The sequence below is a fragment of the Taeniopygia guttata genome, chromosome Z (assembly GCF_048771995.1).
Source record: "Taeniopygia guttata chromosome Z, bTaeGut7.mat, whole genome shotgun sequence".
Taxonomy (NCBI): Eukaryota; Metazoa; Chordata; class Aves; order Passeriformes; family Estrildidae; genus Taeniopygia; species Taeniopygia guttata.
In genome coordinates this window covers 80,541,174-80,562,487 of record NC_133063.1, presented here as the reverse complement: position 1 = coordinate 80,562,487, position 21,314 = coordinate 80,541,174, and the positions used below count along the sequence as shown (strand labels likewise).

Below are 21,314 nucleotides of genomic sequence, written 5' to 3'. Positions count from 1 at the left end.
CCAGGTGTGCTCACCTGGCTGCAATGTTGTCCCTGCTTACACAGCCCCCAGATTTCCCTCTGCTGATCCTGCAACTGTCTCCAGTTCCATACAGGAAATGGGGTTTATTTGGGATTAGCCATACTGTGAGCTGTTGTCTCAGCCAGGAGAAAAACAGCTCTTTAATCTATAGCCAGGTGTTGGATTCTCACAAGGATATTCATTACCTGGGTTCCTGGGAGAGGAGGGTCAGGTCAGGAGTATCTGATTGCCAGCAATTTCCTTGAGACCTTTCCTGGTTAACCTGTCTGTAATCCCCAGGGATTCTTTCAGGGGATGGTGTTGGCATTCTGGCACTCACCATGGGTTATTTGAATTTTGTCCCACCATCTCCACGTGGTGTGAATGCACCTCATCTGCTGAAAGCTTCAAAGTAATTAAAAAAAAAAAAAAAGATAAATTAAAAATATAAAGCTGTTGTATGCTCCTGCTTGATTGTTTACTTCATTACACCCTAACAAATATTAACTTCTCTAGTTAGGCATGAAATTTGGTCTACTTTGGGAACAGTATCATTAACTAAATGGCTCACTAGTGTAGCTTGATGCTCCTGCAGGAAGCATCAAAACATTTTGGGTGCAATCTTTGAATTCTAGCAAGACTCGGAGAGTTTTGATGGAGGTGAAATTTTCTTTTGTTGCTTTTGGAGGGTTTGGTTTTCGGTTTGTTTTGTTCTAGAAATAAGGAGAAGAAAGCAAAAACCAGTCAGTTCCATGGAGCTGCCCTGTGGCCTGGGGGACAGGGAAGGAGTATGTGATCAGATTTGAAACACATTTCTTGCATCACTGATCAGTGAGTGAGGGGAATGAGGATGAGGCAGGTGCCAAAATGTGTGTGTGTGTGTTGGAAACAGCACACCTGGCAGAGCCCCTAGCATGTTCATGGGATGCAGTAAACAACTTTGGGGAAATCTCCTGGAAATGCTAATTTTTCCATAGCAGTTGCACATTGTGAACCCCTGAATTTCCCTTGTTAGGCAAGACACTTCACCTTGGAACTCCTGTTTTCCATATGTGGAAGACTCACAGTGTTTTTTGGTTGGGATTTGGAGGAACACCCCCTTAGTGTGGGAAAGAAAAGGTGTACAGGACGTGCAAAATGACAAGGATGTATCGTAGTAAGTAATTTTCTTGGCCAGTCTGCAAAAATCTGTGGGACTCTGTAAATCACAGAGACTGGTTTGTGTTGGAAGGGACATTGAGGATCACCCAGGGACACCTCCCACTGTCCCAGCTGCTCCAGCCCCAGTGTCCAGCCTGGCCTTGGGCACTGCCAGGGATCCAGGGGCACTCTGGGCACCCTGTGCCAGCACTGCCCAACCTCACAGCACCCATGGTTTTCACCTGGCTGCTTTTCTTGGTGTGAATTTCCTTACAGCACATAACAAGCAAGTCCATTTTCTGTTTATCTTTGTGCTGAACAAAGCTTTTCTTTAGATCAGAACCACCTCTCCATTTGCTGTGAGACACTGACTGCTTGCCATCAGCTTCATCTGTGTCCAGAGGTGAATCCTCATCTTTATTCCAGCACTGCTCCATGGCTCAAAGAGCCCAAAGAGCACTGGGCTCATTACCTGTCCTTCACAAAATCCATCCCTTGTTCAGCCCTGGCTTTACCCAGCACTGTTTGCAGCCTGCCTGAGGACAGAATTCCCTGATTCCCTGGCTTGACAACAACAAATCTGAGTCACAATTCCCATCCATGTCTCCAGGTGCTGAGCCAACCTCCCCACAGAACACTGCTGCCTCTTTGTGTGGCTGCTGCCTGCAAAACGAGCCTTTGTGCAGCAGGGTCAAAACATGTTGATGCTCCACTGGAAGCTGCTTGTAAAATGCACCTGATTTGATTTCAGGTCAATTCCAATGTCGTCACCTGCCTTGACTGGTAAAGGAAAGGAAAATTTGGGGGTTGATGTGAAATGCAGGTGGACTTCTAGGTTAAATGGATTTTCAATCATTTGACTGTACTGCCATTCATTTTTCATGTGATGTGCCCCTATTTTTATTTCACTTTGCTGTTTTTTCTCTCTCTCCCATGTCTAAAACTATTTCATTAACCAGTGAAATTTAGGAACATCTTCTGCTAATTTTTCTGCAACTTCTGAGGACATTAACAAATCACTAACCAAGCACAAAATGCCATCAAGATGCAGAAGAAATTTAAATACACCTCCTCTCTGCATGCCCAGGAGGGATAAGCTCCTATTGTGCACTTAGCTTAACTTTTCATCAAAGTGGAGAACAGAGAACTATTTTCTTTCTGAAACTTGGGGTTTAAACTTCCCAGAAATGATTGAGTCTTACAGCTTTTAGGGAAATGTAAAAAGTGTTTCTGCCCACCAAGGACTTGATAAAGATGTGACATGAATGCATCTGTCTTTTCCTTGTGATCAGAGACGGAAGCAGGGTGGGAATGATGGTAATGTGATCTTCAATTTCCCACTTCTCTCTGCCTAAACTGATTTTTTTCTTTTTTTGAGAGAGAGAGAATGAAAGGTGGCCAGAGGTGACCATCAGACTGAGCAGCTGCCCTCAGTTCCTGCAGGCTGGTGACACTGACCACATCACACCAAGGGTAAAATCAGATCTCTGCCGTGAATCCTAATCTTGGGAGCCTTCCCCATGAGGTGGGGCAGGAATTATGAGGTTCCCAACAGAGGATTTTTGAGGGCTGTGAGTATTTTAATGCTGTCCTTAAGATATTGAATCATAGGATTGATGCCAGTCATTGTCAGACAGCATCAACAAACTCAAAACTGTGACTGGCCTTTGGTTTGTGAGTGAATTATGTCACTCTCTAATCTACTGAGCTGCTTCCTGATGCTTTATTCTTTGCTCAGTTGCAAGACTTGGTTCAGGAGCTGCCAGATGAAAAAATCTACTCTCTTTCTAGGCATATGACCATCAAAAAGCTGTTTTAATGTCTGAGAACCTCCTGGTTAGCTTCATGGCACAGCTGAATTTGGATAATCTCAGGAAATAATAGGTGGAAAATCACTGGAAACAGGCACCATTCTCACTGCCAAAAGCAGGTTTGGAGGTTTATTTGGGATAAACTGAGGGTGGAAGACATGCAGCCATGCATTGTGCTGCACTTTTATGTGCACTGGAGGTATTTTATGTGCAGGGAAAGGCCAGTTGTGCCACTGAAGTGTCACAGATACTGGAGAGCTACACCAAGCATCCAGATAAGCCAGCACTTTCAGGAGATACTTACATTTTATAGCTAAAAGACATTAAATAGTTTCCTAAAGCCCCAGTCCCATTAAGGCTGTGTCTCTAGCCTACTGAGGAGAATTTTTACTGCATGAATAATGGAAAGTTGCCTTAAAATAAACCACTGGTGAGTTTCTCCTGTTGAGCTGGAGGGAAAGGAATAGGCACAGAAAATGAGCCTTAGTGGGGCAAGGGGATATAATCCACAGTTCCTGTCTTCTGGTGAGAGAAAGGGTGCTAAATTTGTGGAACAGATTAGGGATTTTGCAGCTTTAAGGTGGGAAAAATATCTGTTTCACTCTGTGCTGCTCCATCCTTATGCAGCAATGAGTAGTAGCAGTAAAAGACAGAACAAGATGCCTTTTCTTTAATATTTTTTCTTTTTTATTTTTTTGAGAAACGGGACATCAGAGAGGAAGAAGTGGCGCTGCATTTTGGTGAGATTAAGCCATTTCCCACTTCATTCTCCTCACTGTGGCTTGCTGAAATTACTGCAGGAGAGATATGACATTTATTAACAGCAGCCAGTGGTGACCCTTATCCTGGCAGCAGTGAATTAACCCTGCTGTGTATCCATCTCCTTTGTCTGGGGTAGGAAACTGGAAGGGAAAACAGCCTCCAAACCTTTCCTTGCAGCAGCCTGGTGTCTCACAGCTGAGCTTCTCCCAGTGGCCCAGGCTGCTGCTGTCCCCTTTCGGGACAACTCTGACATTTTTTATTTTTAATTCACGGCTGCCTCTTGGAACAAATCATCCCCTTGTTGCTCATGGGCCCGAGGAACTTTAAAATCCCTGTCTGGCAGACAGGAGGTGGCTTTATTTTCCTTACATATCCTTGGATAACTAGATCAACACAGTTCTTGTTATCAGCTGGAGTAGTTGTTATTAGTGAAAACAGTGTTAGAGGAAATAACAGGTATTTTTGTAGTGAGGGTTCCTGAGGGTAAATGGAGCAGGCACAGAGCATTTTCCTTTTTTAAACCACCAAAACAAGAGGCTCTGATGTTTGAGCATGCAGGCTAGCAGCAGTCCAGGGACCAGCAAGGACTGGGAGCCCATCACAGCATTTGGGAATGTCCTCCCAAAACTGCCCTGGCCACGCAGCTCCCTTCAGCTTTTCCAAGACTGGGAAAGATTTGTTGTGTAAAATAGAATTTCACATCCCAGGATAGGCTTGGTGTGTTAGCAGTTTAAAAATTGATGGTTTAGTCGTGGTAGTGCTTTTTTTTTTTCCTGCTACTTCAGGGGAAGGAAAGCAGCAATGAACTTTAAGCTCTTTCATAGAATTTAACAAAAAAGAACAAAGCTGCTATGTGCAGGTTTTGCAGGAGAGGGAATGGCCAAGAAGGATTCTAGGTGTTTCTCAGGTAATGATATTACTCAGCTGCCTTTTCAGGAAATACAATTTGAAGTGACTGCATTCATGCCCAGCATGCAATTAGCCTTTTTCTTTGTTTTGTGCATTTCACCAGCAAGCTCTATCCCAGAATGATACTCTGAATTCTCAATTGGTGTAATTCATTATGGTTCCATTAACTTCCAGAGAGGCTGCTCTGGCTTATTCTGGCCCAAAGTGTTCAGCTCTGAACATGTAATAAAAGTGTTACTCATCTGAGCAGCCGCTATTCACATCAGCACTTTGTGCCCAGTCCTGGAGGTTTTAATGTGATTTTTGTTGGTCAACAAAGAGGCTGTTGTGTGCATGGGCAAAGATTAGATGTATCTTTCTCTGCTTTTGAGCTCTGCTCTGACGTTTTTCACTCTTCTGCACAGTGTTCTCCTCCACGAGGAGTCAGACCAGACTGGCCTTCCTGGGAGGCAGGGTGCCAAAATAACACCCAGTGCCAGCAACCGTGGGACTGAGGGCAGCACTGTGGAGCCTTCCCAGCTCCAACTGCAGCACACAAGGAAGGAAAATATTTTTTTAAATGTCTAAATTGGAACTCTGTGCGATTTCTTCCTTTTTTTTTTTTTTTTTTTTAAGTTAGGCATACAAATAATATAATAATGATTAATCCATTCCAATAAAAAAAAAATTGCAAACGTCTTTTTAGATAAGTATTATGATGGTTAGAAGCAATGTTAAAGGCAAAAATTCTAGTTTTAAATTATATCAGCATTGTTTTTTTCTAGGGACCAGGCTGTCAACTACAGCACTACTCAGGGTAGCTGGAGTACTTCTAAGATGGAACCTTTAATTTGAGAAAATGTGATACCAAGATTCTCTGTTTTACTTGTTTGTTTTTTTTTTCCTGGAAAGAGTGAAAAAAACCTCAAATTATACAATATTTTCTGCTTATAGAACCTTGCTACAGCTTTATGTCATCCCACACATCACCTGCCTAACTTAGTGACTTTATTCTGATTTTACTGTGAGAGAGCTTTATTCTTCAGGTCTCTGTAGCCTGCAACGCCTTTTTTTGTCTTGGTTCTCTAGAAAAAGTTGTAAAATCATTGGTACTTTCCAATGTCTTCAACAGATTTGTCTGGAAACAACCCACTGACATTCTTCCTTTGATGACACTGTGTTTTTATAGTATTTCATCACTAGGATTTAGCACGTGTTTTATATCACAGTGATCATCCCTTGGTATTTTTTCTGAAGCAAGGTGCCAGAGGAAAAACTCTTTTCAGTCTAAACCAGTCTGTTTTGTTGTGGTGGGAAAAGGAGTGTGTGTTTACACACCCTTTGTATTTAAATCCCATTTTCTCTAAGCTTTATTTAGTTAGAGGGAGACTGTATTGCTTTTTGTAATCAAACCTTACCATTACAGTAACTGTTGTTTTGGAGAAATGTCAGGAAGTGTTTAAAATTTCCACAGGCCCTTAATAATTTAAATGAATTTTTGATGGTTAAGGGGCATGAGAATTGCCCAGTGTAATGAAATCACAAAAATACATTAAATATAGAAAAGCATTTTCTTCTTGCATATAGATATTTTGAGCTTGCATGAAATATTAAGCAACCATAAATTATCCCTATATATAGATATATTTTTTTTTAGAATCACTGCACGTTGATGGAGGGGTAGAGGAAATGCATCAAGCTTTGCCAGTCTGGGCTGTGTTTCACCCTTCAGTAATCCCTCAGGAAGCTGCCACTCTGCAAATATCAGCAAAATTTAGTAGGGAGACTCTTTATCAGAAGAAAATACCGTGTTTTCTGGGCTTGGATATTTGGGGTTTGTGTTTCCTTGTCGGAATCTGTGGGTATTGGTGATTCTGAGATTGTAGAAAGTCTCTGTCTGTCAGCCCCGCTGCCAAAGCAGAAGCCATAATTGGTCTGTGCTGGTTTCAAGGTGGTTTATTCTGTTTATCTCTAACATGTTCTGCTGCCCTGCCGCAGCTCTGTCCTGCAGGGCAGCGTGTGGGGCTCTGCCCTCAGTGGGATGGTACAAACATTAAATACCACAAACTACCTGTGCTGGATTTACAATAACGTGCCAATATCTGTCACCTACGTTGGACAGTGTGTCCCCAGCCTGAACCAACAGAAAAATGCCAACACCACAGTGAAACATGGAGGGCATGAAGAAGGAGAAAAAGGACAAGGCACACCCAATTTCCTCCATCTTGTCCCCTTTGGACCCCTCATCTAGAATCCTAACATTTTACTTTTGCACCCGTGTCACACTTAATTATTACTCTTATCAAACACTCAAAGCTTGTAATTCATCCTGTAAGATGGAAAACTCTTTTCCATGGACAGAGATCACAGCCAGTGTCTCTGGGGGCTCTGTCCAGGGGGGTTCCTGACCCCTGCCAGGGTCCCAGCCCTGCCAGGGCAGCCAGAGGGAGGCCCTGGATTCCCATATTTCCTAGTGGGTTGGAGGTTTGGGTGATCAAGACCCCGTCATTCCCATTTTAAGAAACGATTTTCCTGGTGTCTTGCAGGGATGTTGGCTGGGGGAGGATCTGTAGAGCATGAGCACAGCCCAGGGCGTGATCCTGTTTTTTCTCACTGAGGGCTGCAGCTTTTGCCATATGGAAAGACAATCCCAGAGTTAGTGGTTCCCAGGGGAGCAGGGCCAGTCCTGTAAGGAGTCTGGCCATCCCTGACCTCACCCTGACATCCCTGCTGTCCGACTGACTTGTTTGCCACCGTCTCCTGCCATTCATCTCCATCACTTCCCCCTAAAAAATCCCTGAGCACGTCCCAGCTCGTCCATCCCTGCGCCCCACGGGTGTTTTCCTGGGGTGGGTCACATCTCCTGAAGCTGTGCCCTGTCACAGCCCAGCCAGACCAGGAGAGCCCTGCAGGTGTCCAAGGAGCTGGTGAAGAAAAACAGCCCAGGTCAGGGTGTAAACATGGTGGATAATAAATCCACATCACAATGGATGGCTAAAAATCGTGCTGTGGATGTCTGTGAGTGTTGAAGAGCATCTAAGTAGAAGTTGTTACAGATTAAACCAACTTCTCAGTTCCAACTGAGACCTGGTGATTGGTAATTTTCTGTTCGTTGTGTCTCAACATCCATGTTCCACGTTCATTGTTCAGTAAGTGTTGTAATAAATATTAATGTGTTGCTGCTCTCAAAGTACTTACTGAGATCTTTAAAATTCTTTAAATATGCCCTCGGAGCCTCTTAGGGCAGCCAGAATTACCTGTGGCATTTTCCAAAGCAGAATTATCCCGTGATGTTGATTGAGATTGTGCCAGTGCATCTGCCATAAAAACATTAATGTCATGTCTGACTGAGGCACCTTCCATGTTCATCATTTCTGAATCCATTACAAAGACCTTAATGGCAGCTGTATATAAAGACATGCCATAATGACATCTTAAATGCTGTCTTTAAATTCACAGCATGAAAAGCCTTTTAGGAATACAGTATGACAAAAAAAAAAAAAAAAAAAAAATAGCAGCAGAGAGCTGACAGCAATTTGTAGATAATACTCATGGTATGTCTTTTATTTAGTGGGGGTTTTATATTGATTTCAGGAGAAATAAATGGGTCCAGGAAGGTAATGGTGTAAGTAGAACTTTGTTCCTGGTGAATGACATGTGAGACTTCAGTTCAGCTTGTTCATTTCACAGAAAATAAAGGGAAATGCATATCAGAGTTGGAACGGTATCAGCTGATTGTACAAAATTAAAGAATATAAGTAGAAATAATAGATCTATAGCTTGTTAAGTCTGAGGAAAAAAGAATGTCTGTACATACAAAAAGCACAATATAAACATAACAAAAAATCACTTTTGCAGGAAAGGTTATTTGGAAAGGGCACGAGCTGCTCATGGAACTGTCTTTGAGAAAGAAGGGGTTTGAAATAATTCTGTCACTTTTCTGGGCAATAATCTCTTTTGAACAGTCACCACAGTCTCCTCTGTTTGTCTCAAAGTTTGCTGAAGGCAGGGAAAGAAAAGGAAGATGGATATAAAAGAAGGCAAAATTTCACAAGCTTCAGCCCAAATTTTTGATGATAATCACTGAAGTGTGGAGGATGCTGGGGCAAAGCTTGGCTTTCCTGAGGCTGTCATGTCGAATTTCCCATTTTTTCACTTCATTTTTCAAGGCATTGAATAATTTGGGCAGTGGTTTAATCTTTAAAATACTTCAAATAAAAATTTTAAAAATCCCATTTAATGTCTATATTTTCTTCCTTAATTAGTTCACAATGTCAACGCCACCTTTGGTCCTGTCAGAAGCTCTGTTTGGGGCACTAATTAGGCTTTTCACTCTCAGCTGTTCTCCATCAGCATTGCCTGAAGGGTTGTGGACACACTTTATAATCTTTTACACGCTGAAGAATCACGTTGGCCATCAGAGTGGCTCGTGGGCCATTAGATCACAGATTTTCTTCTGTCTGAGCCTTGCTCAACAGCACTGGCCTTCTCCTCGTGCCTGCCCACCCCAGGAATCACCACATCCCTTTGACTCTTCTCGACTTTTGTCCTTTGACAATGACATTTTGAGTGACTGGGCTCTGTGTTGTCATTAATTCTGTGTGCTCACATGTTTTAAAGTGGCTGGTTTGTGTTCCAGGGCTAAAGCTGTGTGCTCTTATGGAGGGGACAGAGGTCTTGTGTCACTGACTGATTTTAGAGTGGGTTATTTTAAAGCTTTAAGTCTGTCTTTTCCTATAAAAGATGTATTGCCACATATTTATGTTGCTATTTTATCTCTAAAATAGCTCTCCACGTATTTATGTTGCTGTATAAATAAGTAGCAAAATCCCTTCTGTTCTGAATGTAGTATTTGTTTAAATGTTTTTTTGCTTCCTTACAAATATAGAGTGAAATACAGGCAGAGTTTCTGTTTAAATAGGTTTTTATTTTAGATTTTTCCACCTGAAATTTTTTCTCGACCTAAACTAGAATTACCTATAATGCAAAAAACTGGAATGTGTAATACAAATTAAAAAAATCTTAGGCTTATAAGTACAACATGATCACGTTATTGGTAGAGCTTACAAATTTATCCACCACAAAATGCCCTCATTATGAAAACGTGAATTTTCCAGAGTTACAGCCTCCCTTGAGTTGTGTTGATTTCCTCAAAGGTTGTTTAATGGGGGAAGAAATCATTCTTGTGGCAGAGGAGTCTGAGCTGCAGGGCGCTGCGGGGATGTCCCGAGGGCAGCTCACACTTGGTTTTTAAGGCTGTCTTTGGTACACAGAGGGAAATCTCTCAGTCCATTCCCCATGGGGTTCCTAGGGAATGAACTGTGTGTCAGGATGGTGATCAGCTGTAATCAGGAAGACCAGGTAGTGCAAAACGTGCTCAAGCATCAGGGTGACACAGTGCATTATCCAAAGGAATAAGGAAATAAATTTAACAAGTGATGGAATCACAGAATCATTTATTCATGTTGGAAAATCCCTCCCAGCCCATGGGGTCCCAGCTGTGCCTGATGCCCACCTTGTCCCCAGCCCAGAGAGCATCCAGGAATTGCTGGGACACCTCCAGGGATGGGCACTCCAACCCTCCCTGGGCACTTCCAAGGCCTGAGCTCCCTTTCCATGGGGAAATTCCTGCTGGTTCCACCCTGAGCCTGCCCTGAGGCCGTTCCCTCTGCTCCTGTCCCTGTTCCTGGAGCAGAGCCCGACCCCCCGGCTGTCCCCTCCTGTCAGGAGCTGTGCAGAGCCACAAGGTCCCCCCTGAGCTGTCACTATTGGACAAAAAATGATCACACAGAAGCTTGGTGAGTTCAATAGAGAAAATGAGCCCATTTTATTCCTGACCTCACAATATATAGAATTCCAAAAGTGATAGTGAATTGGAAGATGAAATTGCCACTCCTCCAACCACACTGGTCAAACCAACAGTCCAGCAATTCTCCCCTCCCACAAAGAAGGATGCAAAACAATCGTTATTTACATGAACAGTTCATGAGAACTTCAGTAGAAATATATAAACATTATCAGAAGGCTAAAGAAGTTTTATGAGAACTTTAAAACTTTCAAAAGAACTATAAAAGAAAACTTAACTCTTTTAGAAATCAGGGCAACACTGAGCCTCCTTTTCTCCAGGCTGAGCCCCTTCCCAGCTCCCTCATCCTCTCCTGGGGCTCCATTCCCTTCTCCAGCCCCATTCCCTTCTCTGGCCACTCTCCAGCCCCTCCAGTTGTTGTTTTGTGGCCCAGAGGTGACCAAGCACTCGAGGTGTGGCCTCAGCAGGGCCAGCACACGGATGGGCACTGCCCTGATCCTGCTCCTGCTGCCACCCCATTCCTCATACAGGTCAGGTGCAATTGGCCATCTGGGCACACTGCTGGCTCAGAAAGTCAAAATAAAGCTAAATACAGTCAAAAGGCTTCGTTGCCTACGGATCTTGCAGTTGCTGTTGTGTATTTCTCCATCCAGGTCACGCTGAGTGAAGAATCACAGGAGCAGCAGCAGCTCTCACTGCATGCATGACGGGTTTGAGACTTGCTGTTGGTATTAGTGCAGAAGCTGTTTTTTAAATAGTGGTCATGAACAAATATATTACTTACCTTCACATTCCAAAGAGCAGCACAGGTGGCTGTTACCTGCAGAGGTTGTGGAGTCCCCAAAAGTGTCCCAGGCCAGGTTGGACACTTGGAGCAGCCTGGGACAGCAGAAGGTGTCCCTGCACATGGCACATGCACTGGATGAGCTTTAAGATCCCTTCCAACCCAAACCATTCCACAATTCTGTGCTTTTATGACTAAATAATCACTTACTGATTTGAAATCAGTAAATACTGTTCATTATTCGTGTTCTTATTTAGGACTGGCTTTCAGACTCAGGCTCCACATCCACACCAGCAGGGGTTAGGGATAATTATGATCTCTGGCATGTGGAGTAACCTCAGAGGTGATCAGTGAAAGCCCCACCACTGCTGGTGCCAGGGCCAGGATCTGCTGGGTGGGATGAGCCACATCAGCTCAGACACCAGAAAATCCGAGCAGAGTGAGAAATGATGGAATTCCAGGCGTGAGATTTATGCTTTACGAGCCTGGTGAGGCATTACTCCGGGCTCCACTACCTCACGTTGAATTGAGACATCACAGCCCAGAAATCTTTTCCAAAGTGGCCTCATGATTTCAGCTCTTCTGTCTGCCTGCTTTGTTGTTTTGTTTACTCAACCTGCGTGGTGCTTGGTGCCTCCTGGGAGTTATGTCCAGAAGCCTCCTACCTCCACCCTGGGTGGTACAGATGATCCAAACGGGACATCCCGGGAGCCCAGAGGATGACTCCAGCAAACAAGTCACACCCGGGACACTGAGCTCATCCAAACCTTTTCAAACCACGACCTTTTTGGTGCTGATGCCTGAGTTTGGATGTGCTTGTGTGCTGGATGACAGCGCATCCAGCCGTGGTGAGCAGAAAATTAGCCTTAATTCAGAGGTTTGAGTAGATTCGAGGGCCAGAGAGGGAGAAAAGGTTCATGAAATAAATCAGGGATTGCAGTGGGTTGTTGAAAAGCTGTTGCTGAGCAGCCTAAAACTTGTCCCCAAACAGCCTCTGGCCAAGCCTAAATGCACCAGAGCATCTGAGCCACCAGCTGTGGTGCTGCCTCTGTCAAGCACCCATGGAAAATAAAGCAAGGACAAATAACCTTCATAATTAGGTGTCCAAATTGAAATTTCAAAATGTTTCCTGCCTGATACACATCAGATCTGAGCACATCCCAAAGGTTTTCCTTTGTGCTCTGAGGGAGGTACTAACTTTCAGGGGCTAGAGATAATATAAATTTGTAGTATTTTCAGGGAAAATCATAACCTTTAGCAATGCTTGTAAGCAGGATTTTTTTTTAGAATTAAAATACTAAAGTATTTTTGGCAAAACACATTGATGTGAATTATTGAAAATTAATATCTCTCATCTGATTATGTGGTTCATTGAAATTTCTCTTCTCAATGCATTTTGTAGAAGAGGGATTTCTATTACAGATCATAGTTTTGATGATTAAAATTAATGAGCTCCCTCAGAATCTCTTGGATTTGTGTAAAATGCATTCTTTTTTTATCCTCGTGTATTTTGATAGATGGAAAGAGATTTTTTCATGTTTCCTGGCCAAACTTATTATTTGCATGTCAATTTACCCTAATTTTTTTCCAAGTGTAATTTCAAGACAATGTGAGATGGCAACAGATGAGCACCTGAATTATCCCAAATAAATAAGTATTGAGAAAGAAATCCTATGGCAAACAGATTTTACCATAACTTGGTTGGTTTCCCTGCAGGTTTGAAATGAGGGTGTTTTGTGTGGGGTTCATTGTTTGGTTTGTGTTTTTCTGTTTGTTTTTTTTTGTTTGTTTGGGGTTTTTTTGTTTATTTTTTTAATAAAAGTGTTGTATTTAAACAGCTTTTAGAAAAGGGTGATGTCAGGAAAAGAATAGACTTTGCAAATAGAAAATTCAGTGGTAATACAGCCTAGAAGAGTGAAATGTAAACTTCCTTACTGAGCTGAATACTATTTATAAATTTTGTATGGCTGGAACTAAACTTCTTGCGGGAGTTGTTTTAAAATGTGTCTTCATAAACACTTCCCATGGAGATATCCTTTGTAAAAATAAATGTTAATAACCAGCTGACAGAGAATTTATGGAACCTTGGTCTCAACTGCCTCTTGGCCCCGGGGGATTATGGTACAGCAAACCCAAATTTATACAAAGAATTAAATATACAGTAGGGCAGGACAAAGGGAAGGGGGAATGGCTTTCACTGCTTTCCTAAAATTAATATAGTGACATATTCCTGTTGCTTGCACTGCAGCAGATGCATGGACTGTAAACACCAGTGTTTAATATCTCTGAGTGATCTAAATAAATCAATTTTTTATACAAAATGCCAGGATCTGTGCACACGGGGTGGCTTCAGTGTAGGTGGGAATGGTGTTTCCTCAGCTGCCTGTCAGGAATGACTTAATCCTGCTTTGCAGATACTGCCTCTGCATCCCTGGGATGTGTTAATTTCCATACCCATTCATTTAGGAGGCTGTCAGAGGGATGCTAATTACCATCAGCCACGGTGATCCCTGGGGAATGACGCTGGGATTGAGGAGCCATGGAATTGCTGGAGTTACACTGCAGTCAGGGATTATTAAAGTGATGATTCTGCTCCCTCCCTGCTTTTCCCTTCCTCTGGCAGCCCGGGGACAGCTCTCACAGGCACTCCTGCTGCTCTCCAGGTGCCTCTCAGCCCATTTTGTCTAACATCGGTGCTGATTTTACCTTAAATCATCAGCTTCACTAAGGAGCAGAACTTGGAAGTCCAGATGATTAATTCCATGGAGCACCACATGCTGCCTGGAGTTGGGCAGAATTCAACCAGGGAGTTCTGCTCTGCTGGCAGGAGGGCTCTGGGAGGAATTTAGGGGAGCTACAATAGTGTTAATATTCCAAAATCTGAACAAATTTTCCTAAGTCTTTACTACTCTGATGAAAAAGCTGAATTTTCATTCAGAAGAAAAATTAAAATTGTCGGAACTCTGTGCTGCTGTTGATGGAATCTCCAGGAAGATAATTTTAAATAAAGGCTTTTCTTCAGGATAAATGCCTGTGTCTTTTAAAAATATTTCCTCTCCTATACCAATCTGGAAAAGCCTTTTCTTTTTTTTTCTTTTTCTTTCTTTTTCTTTTTTTTTTTTTTTTTTTTTAATAACTTTACCTTTATTGTGACCAAACAAAATACATTTCATTTACTGGTACCAGCTGAAAATGTGAATGTGTCTTTGAATCCATTTAATCCTTTGTTGCATCTTGACTATATAACAGCAAGGTGAGGAGAAGTAACGTCTGTGACTGAGTTTCCTGTAGGTAAAATCAGATGAATTGCAGCTTTTTTTCTTGCTTGTGGTCCATCATTCATAATTTGGACTTCAAGGTTGTGTATTTTGTCTGTGTGAAGTTAGGTCATTGCAGGCAAACAAAGTCCTCAGTTTTGGAAAACTTCTGCTTGCTTTTTGCTTGCTTTGGTCCCTGTTTATATTTTTCATGGCAAAACGAAGCTTTTGGTGCTGATTTCAGCCCTTTATTGCTGTACTGAGAGGATCTGGATCCTGTTTTCTCAGTGACATGGTCAGGAATAATTAGGCAAGTCAAAGCTGTAGGGTTTTTCATTAGAGGTGGTGGTGTACACAAATGAGGATGCACAGACTTGTTTTTTTTCACACTGAAAGGTGGCTATGATGGATTGGAAGGTATTTCGTTTTAAACAATTGACTTCTGTATATAAAAAAAAGTAATGCAAAAGTGTACTGTAGAATCTAACAGGACTGCCTTCCTCTATCTACGCTGCAGAAATTAATTTCTGTCATTTCAGAGATCCTTATGCCGTATTTCCAAATGTCTTATGAGTCCTGACATTTTTCTGGATTAAAGGCATCTTCTGTTTCCAGGTCCTCAGCATTGTGGGGCTGCATTGAATTAATTTCAGCCTGGCTCTTCCAAACCAATGACAGCTACTTTTAATTTTCAGTTATTTCTTAGAATACCCTACTGGAAAGCTCCTTCAACCCACCAAATAATATCACTCTTCGAAATTACGAAAAAAGAACCCCCCAACCAACAAAAAACCCTCCAACCATCAGGGAGTTTTTATTTAAAGCCTTTAATCTCTTGGGCACAAATATTCTTCTAGTATTTGAACCATGATCCCCTTCTTGCTCTCTTATAAATCTTATTTCTTGAAGTTACTCACCTGCAGAAAGTATGTTATCTGTTGGGAATATTTTCTTTTCTTAATCAATGTTTGGTGTAGGAGGTTTAATTACTGTTTTTCATCCAGCAGGACTCTCTTCTGTGTTTAAATTGCTACCATTCCTCTCAAAGGTATAACAATCATTCATATTGAATTACATAATACAAAAGTGAGAAATTTAATTTCACAAGGAGTCAATGAACTTTCCTTCCTTAAAACATTGCTTAAATTTGGACAGAAAATATTTTCAGGATGAAAAGCTAGGCTTGTGCCTAAGACTGTCTCTCATTTTTCCGAAAGATTTTTACATTGAGCAATGAATAATATTTTGCTGAAGCTTTCTTTGGCTTTTAGTCAAGGGCTATAAATGAATTCATTAATGGGAATTATTTTTGGGTGGCAGTAGTGGGTGTGTGTTTAAAGTCCAGTGGTGATGCATGGTACTGTGGGAGTCAAGTGTATTCCATCTTTTTTTCAGCAGTTCTGAGAGTTTTAGCTTAGAAGAGAGAAACAAACACCAAAAAAAAAAAAAATTCTCAAGCCTGTGGTCATCAACCCTCACCCATAAGCCAGTCTGCTGCTATTTATATATATATATATATATATATATATATAAAGCCTTTCCTTTGGTATAATTAAAATAAATTAATTTTTTAGAAACAGAAGAAAATAAAGTACTTTTTAAATTAATCTTAGAGAAGAATCATGTGTCTAAACAAAAAAAAACTGCTGAGCATGAGGCTGTGTTCACCAGTGCACATTGCACGGGTGAAAACAGAGAGACATTTTTTATTATGCTAGGAAATACAGGTTTTATACATGAGGTTCACCTCTGGATCTACTTTTTGGCTGAAAAAGCGAGTGTGGGAGGAGAACAGCAGACAGCAGGGATAGGCGTTATGATAGTAAAATTATTCCAGTTTGTTGGGTTCTTGACTGCAAACTCTGTGTGCATTCATTATGAAGAGGCCAACTTTGAACAGTGATGTCGAAATATATAAAATAGTGTTTGTGCAAATTGGACACACTGACCCAGACAGGTAAAGAATAACTATGATAAATATATTTTCAGCATTTAACACTGGAAAAGTATGTCTATGTGTTTAAAGTTAAGTATGGAGACTTAGGGTGTCGTCTAGCCCTTCTCAGCATTTATTGTAGGAATGTGTCTTGTCTGTGCTGGACTTTGGAACTTGTTTTTTAGCTTGTGCCTTGGAAATATGTCAGCTAATACCTGTTGTCACCCTGCAACTATCTGCAAGTCTGTGATGTAGTGTAGTACATGCTGGTGAATATTTAATATTATTAAATGTTAAGTATGCGCTTCACTGAGGGCAGAGGCTCTAGAGAGCCTCTGATTAATTTATCAGTGTTCTTGGCCAGAAACAGATGTTTCTTTGAGAAATGGTGAAAATGCCACTTGTGGGCTGTGTGTTACCGCCCAGCTTCATTTTCAGTACACGTGGATAACAATTGTGAAAGGAATGGGGGAAAAAGACTCGTTATTTACATTCTGTGAAAAACGTTTGTGTTGAATCTCAAATTATGGCATCTTTCATCCACGTGAGGATTAAACCACCCTAAAATGCACAGAAACGTAATAAACAGGGAAGTTACCCTAATAGCTTCAGCCTCAATCACCACATTATTATTGAATATATTCCAGCTGAAATTTGTGCTGTTCTGGGTATCGTTGTCTTGAAAATTATAGGTAATTTACGATTTCATTTTGAAAGCAGGCATACCAAATGAAAATACACTGCAGGATGTTGATAGCTGGAATTAAAATGTCTGCATAGCTTCTGAATGCATTAATAGTTGTTTTTTTTTTATGGAGGATTTTTTGCTCGAGGAATGATATGTTCATCTTGACATTTGAGTTTTTAGTAGGTAATTGTGAAAGTGGAGAGGGGTTTGTTGTTTAAGTGTAGATAAAGCATATTTTAGGAATTTACGTGGTAATTTAAATAGGTAGATGAACCTGGACAGAGCCTGCTTCACGCAGCTTCAGCAAAGGAGGCAGTGAAAATCCAGACAGATTGTCCAGTTTAAGGTTGCTGGTCTTTCTCTCCGCTGGCTACAGAGGGAAGATTATCTTCTAGTCTAAATTCAGTGTTTTTGAACTTGCCTTTATGTCACAAACTTCTCCCAGACCTGAGGCCATCTTGGGACTATAGAGATTTTCATGAGAAAGATGCAGAAAATAAATATTGTAAGGGTTGTCTTGAAACACTTCAAAGGTTAGATTTCTTTTGACCTTGGTTGCTTTTCCTCTTGGCAGCTCCGGAACGAAGGGATTCCTCCCTGCTGGGCAGCCCAGACATCGTGGACCCAGCTCCCAGGAGAAAACGAAGACAAAGGACAGCAAAACCTGCAGGCACAGCAGCTAAAGTGGCTAATTACGAGGCAGAGCAGCCAGCCCAGGAAAAGTAAGCAGGTTTTAAATGTACTGAAATGTTTTTATGCTCACAGACCTCGTGGGACTCCAAACCCAGCTTGGTATGGACAACCCCTGGTTGAGGAGGTTCCAACCTCACCGCCCTGAGATTCTGCCTTTGGGATTCCAGTGCAAAGAAATTACGTCTCAATTCCATCTTTAATACATTTTTTTTTCTGAACATGAAGTCTCCAGGCAGAAAAAACAGCCCTCTCTTACAACACAAAGTACTTTCCTTGTGTCCATTTCAACTTCTGGAAGTGTTTCCACATTTTCTGGGAGTTGCTTATAGCTGTGCATAAAGTTCCCTCAGAGCTCTGACGGCCTTGGTAGTGTTTCTTAGAAAACCAGTTTTTTTTTCCCTAAATATATGGCAAATTACATTTGAAAATACATATTTTGCATTTTTATCTTGGATTCCGTGGATTGTTAACTCTTTAAACAGCCATGGACACAAGTAGATTACAAAGACATTTCCCATGATTAGCAAAGATTTCTGTTTAAATCAGCAGGACAGTTATCTCATTTTGACGTAAAAGTTGTGGTTTGACGCCAGCTAGAAATGTTTGCATTTACAACCCTGTTTTATTAGTTTAAAAATTGCATATTTTTTTAGGATGGTGTAGAAATACGTCAGACTTTGCTTTTTTTGCTCCTTACAATGGAAAATGCCCTTTCCCCAAGTTGTATTTGGTCAGTTTGGATTTGGTCAAATTTGGATTTTGACAGCCTGCCTGTGTTTGTCTGAAATTCGGGTTCATTTTATTTAATACTGATTGTTGAAGGGAAACCTATGGAGGCAAAGTATTGCAAATATACAGAGGCCTTGGACTGAGTAATTGTCTGTTTATGAATGTGTAGGGGGACAACTAAGAAGATAATGATATTTTTGTTTTAATTCTTTGAAATAAGGCAAATTTTAGCAGAAAAAGAGCAGCATTATGATTTTCATACATGCAAAGAATTTCTACTCTGCTTACAGATTGAGTCAGGGCTGAATCTAAAGAGTGGCTCTTATTATTGGTCTCAATATAATTAGTTATAATTTGAGAGTGGACATATGGGACATCCATTCTATCAGTCTCTGTCTCCATTTTCCTTTTTTGCACTTCATGTGGCAATTCTTGGATTAGATAGGAAGGTAGGAAATATCCCTGTTTACCTGAAATGTTCCAAAAGCTGAACTGAAATAATTTCCACTTTGCTGGTTATTTTTCTCAACTGAACTTTCTGAGCTTCACCTGGAGTCTTTTGCCAGATGCTAATCAAGCTTTCAGTCAATTTGCTTGGCTAATAATTTTCACTTCTCTTCAGCCTGTCAAAAGTGGGGAGATGTAGAATTAGTGCTGTGATCCTGTTCACAAATAAAGGTATAATGGAGTAATTTGTAATTACTCCAGTAATTTGTGCTGATGGAATGCCAGATCCTTGGTGCTGCAAAGGGCTTTATCTTAAGCTGACAGCACGTTGGGGTCCTGCCCAAAATGTTTTCCAGTATTGTGTCACCGAGCTAAAAAAAAAAAATAAAAATTTAAAACTTATTTATCCAAGCAAAGGGGTGGCAGTGGGGTAAGTTAACTTGGAAATTCCTTCACCTCTGGAAGTGTTCCATCACAAACAGGGAGATGGGGAGATTGTTCTGGGATCAAGTGCCAGATTTGATGGTTTTGTGATCACATCTGCAAATGGACCGAGAAGTCCTCCCTCCTTCCTGGGCTCTCCTGCTCAGACCTGCAGCCAGGGCTGGCTCCTTAATGTAAATACAAATGGAAATGCTTCGAGGCCAAGTCACACAAAAAACCCTTCTCCCACAGGTCTTGCTGTATCAAATACAGCTTATTTAGGGTTGTTTCCCACGTGGAATTTCTGGTGACATCACCAGCGCTCTCCAGGCCAGGGAAGGGCTGCCACAAACCCACCACCATCACCCAAAGCTGCTATATCCTGAGCTCCTTGGTACAAAATCCTAAAGAAAAAACCACTTAAAAATACCTTTTAAGCAAAGGAAAGCGCCCAAGGTTTTCTTTTCCCTTTGCCTTTCAGATTGTTTCTTAAAAATGCAAAGCTTTTCAGTGTTACCACATAACTTGTGTCTTAACTTTTAAGAAAAAATGTGTCTTAACTTTCATATACTTCTCATTAGACTTCAGAGAATGCTAAGAAAGTAGTATTTATCTCAAATTCAAGAGCATCTACAGTAAATACTAAGTCATCAAAACCTAAAGGATTCTATTTCTGCAAATATTTTAGATTTATGGATGTTGAGGCTAGATGTGTGGCAATTCTCCACTCCTTGGTATGAAAATATATTCGTGGATATGACCAAAAATACTGAGAGGAATGCAAATAAAAATCTGTTTGACACAGAAATTGGAGCAAAAGGAGTGCTGCCTTTCTCATGCTTTGTGTGTGGGTGCAGTGGCAGGAAAAGGACTTGAATTGAATTTATCCATATAGACATCTAGTATTACTGTGGCAATTTATTAAAGGGCTAAATCAACATTTTTAATGAAACTTGGCAATGTGCTTTGGATAATATTAAGCTTAGTGAAAGTAGCCATGATAGCAGCAAGGAACTGAACTAGGATTTGTGGAACAAGGTCACTAAATTAACTGTTTAATTATTTGCCGAAATAAAGATGTACTTTAGGATAAAGTAGAAATTTACGATAATTAGTGGGTTAGCCAACTGCCAAGAATGAGTTTATCCAACTCTCTAGCAGCTTGTTCTTAAATCAGAGATATCCAGTGGAAGGAAATGCTTCTTTGGGCAGACAGATGTTACTTTTAGTTAACAACAGCTGACCTATTACTCTCAATTTGCACATTTTAAAAATATGTAAAGACAAAAAGTAGATCTTACTTTTCAAAACACAATTGAGCCAGGAAGTAAAATAAAATAATTTTGATTCCAGTACACCACATTGGTCCTGGTGCAGCTTTAACTGTAACTTAATGTCTGGCAATTTCATAAGGTGCAAGGCAGAGATAATATATAAGTCAAGTTAAGATGCAAATTCTGCTTTTCACAATTTGCATTTCGTAATTGGTGGAGAAAAAAAAAATTAATAAGAGCATTCCTAATCCACAGTTAGAAGTTATGCTTATTGAGGCATTACCCAAATCTCTTTGGGGGCTTCGTATGAATGGCACTATTAGCTGTGTGGAATATGCATTTAATATAAAAGCTTAGCTGTATGGCCTGTCAGCATGAATCCTGTAAATAACAGGATGTTTCTATAATATTTTCACTTTAAAAGTCCTCGAACCTACTTGAGAGCAGATAGCACCTGCTGAAGATGGCAACATTTTTAATATAATTTAAAAAATGAAGCGTAGTCATTGAACAAAACCTGCAGTCACAGACTACAGTGGAACAGAGATGGAGTCTCTATAACTAAAATAAAAATAAATCAGCAAAAAGCTTCCATTTCAACTTACCCCTTTCCACTTTGAGTTATCAAAATTGAGGTTTGTTTTTTTTTTTTTTAATGACTTAAGAGAAACAAAAC

The 21,314-nt window shown here is 40.9% G+C and overlaps 1 protein-coding gene across 2 annotated transcripts in view; it reads left to right on the top strand.

Moving 5' to 3' along the window:
* Positions 1-21,314, top strand: part of XRCC4 (X-ray repair cross complementing 4) — a 144,249-nt gene that overhangs the window by 70,744 nt on the left and 52,191 nt on the right. For both annotated transcript variants that reach the window (XM_072922879.1, XM_041711056.2), the window contains one exon: positions 17,647-17,794. In XM_072922879.1, coding sequence (XP_072778980.1) covers positions 17,647-17,794 — 148 coding nt within the window. The remainder of the gene's footprint in view (positions 1-17,646; positions 17,795-21,314) is intronic.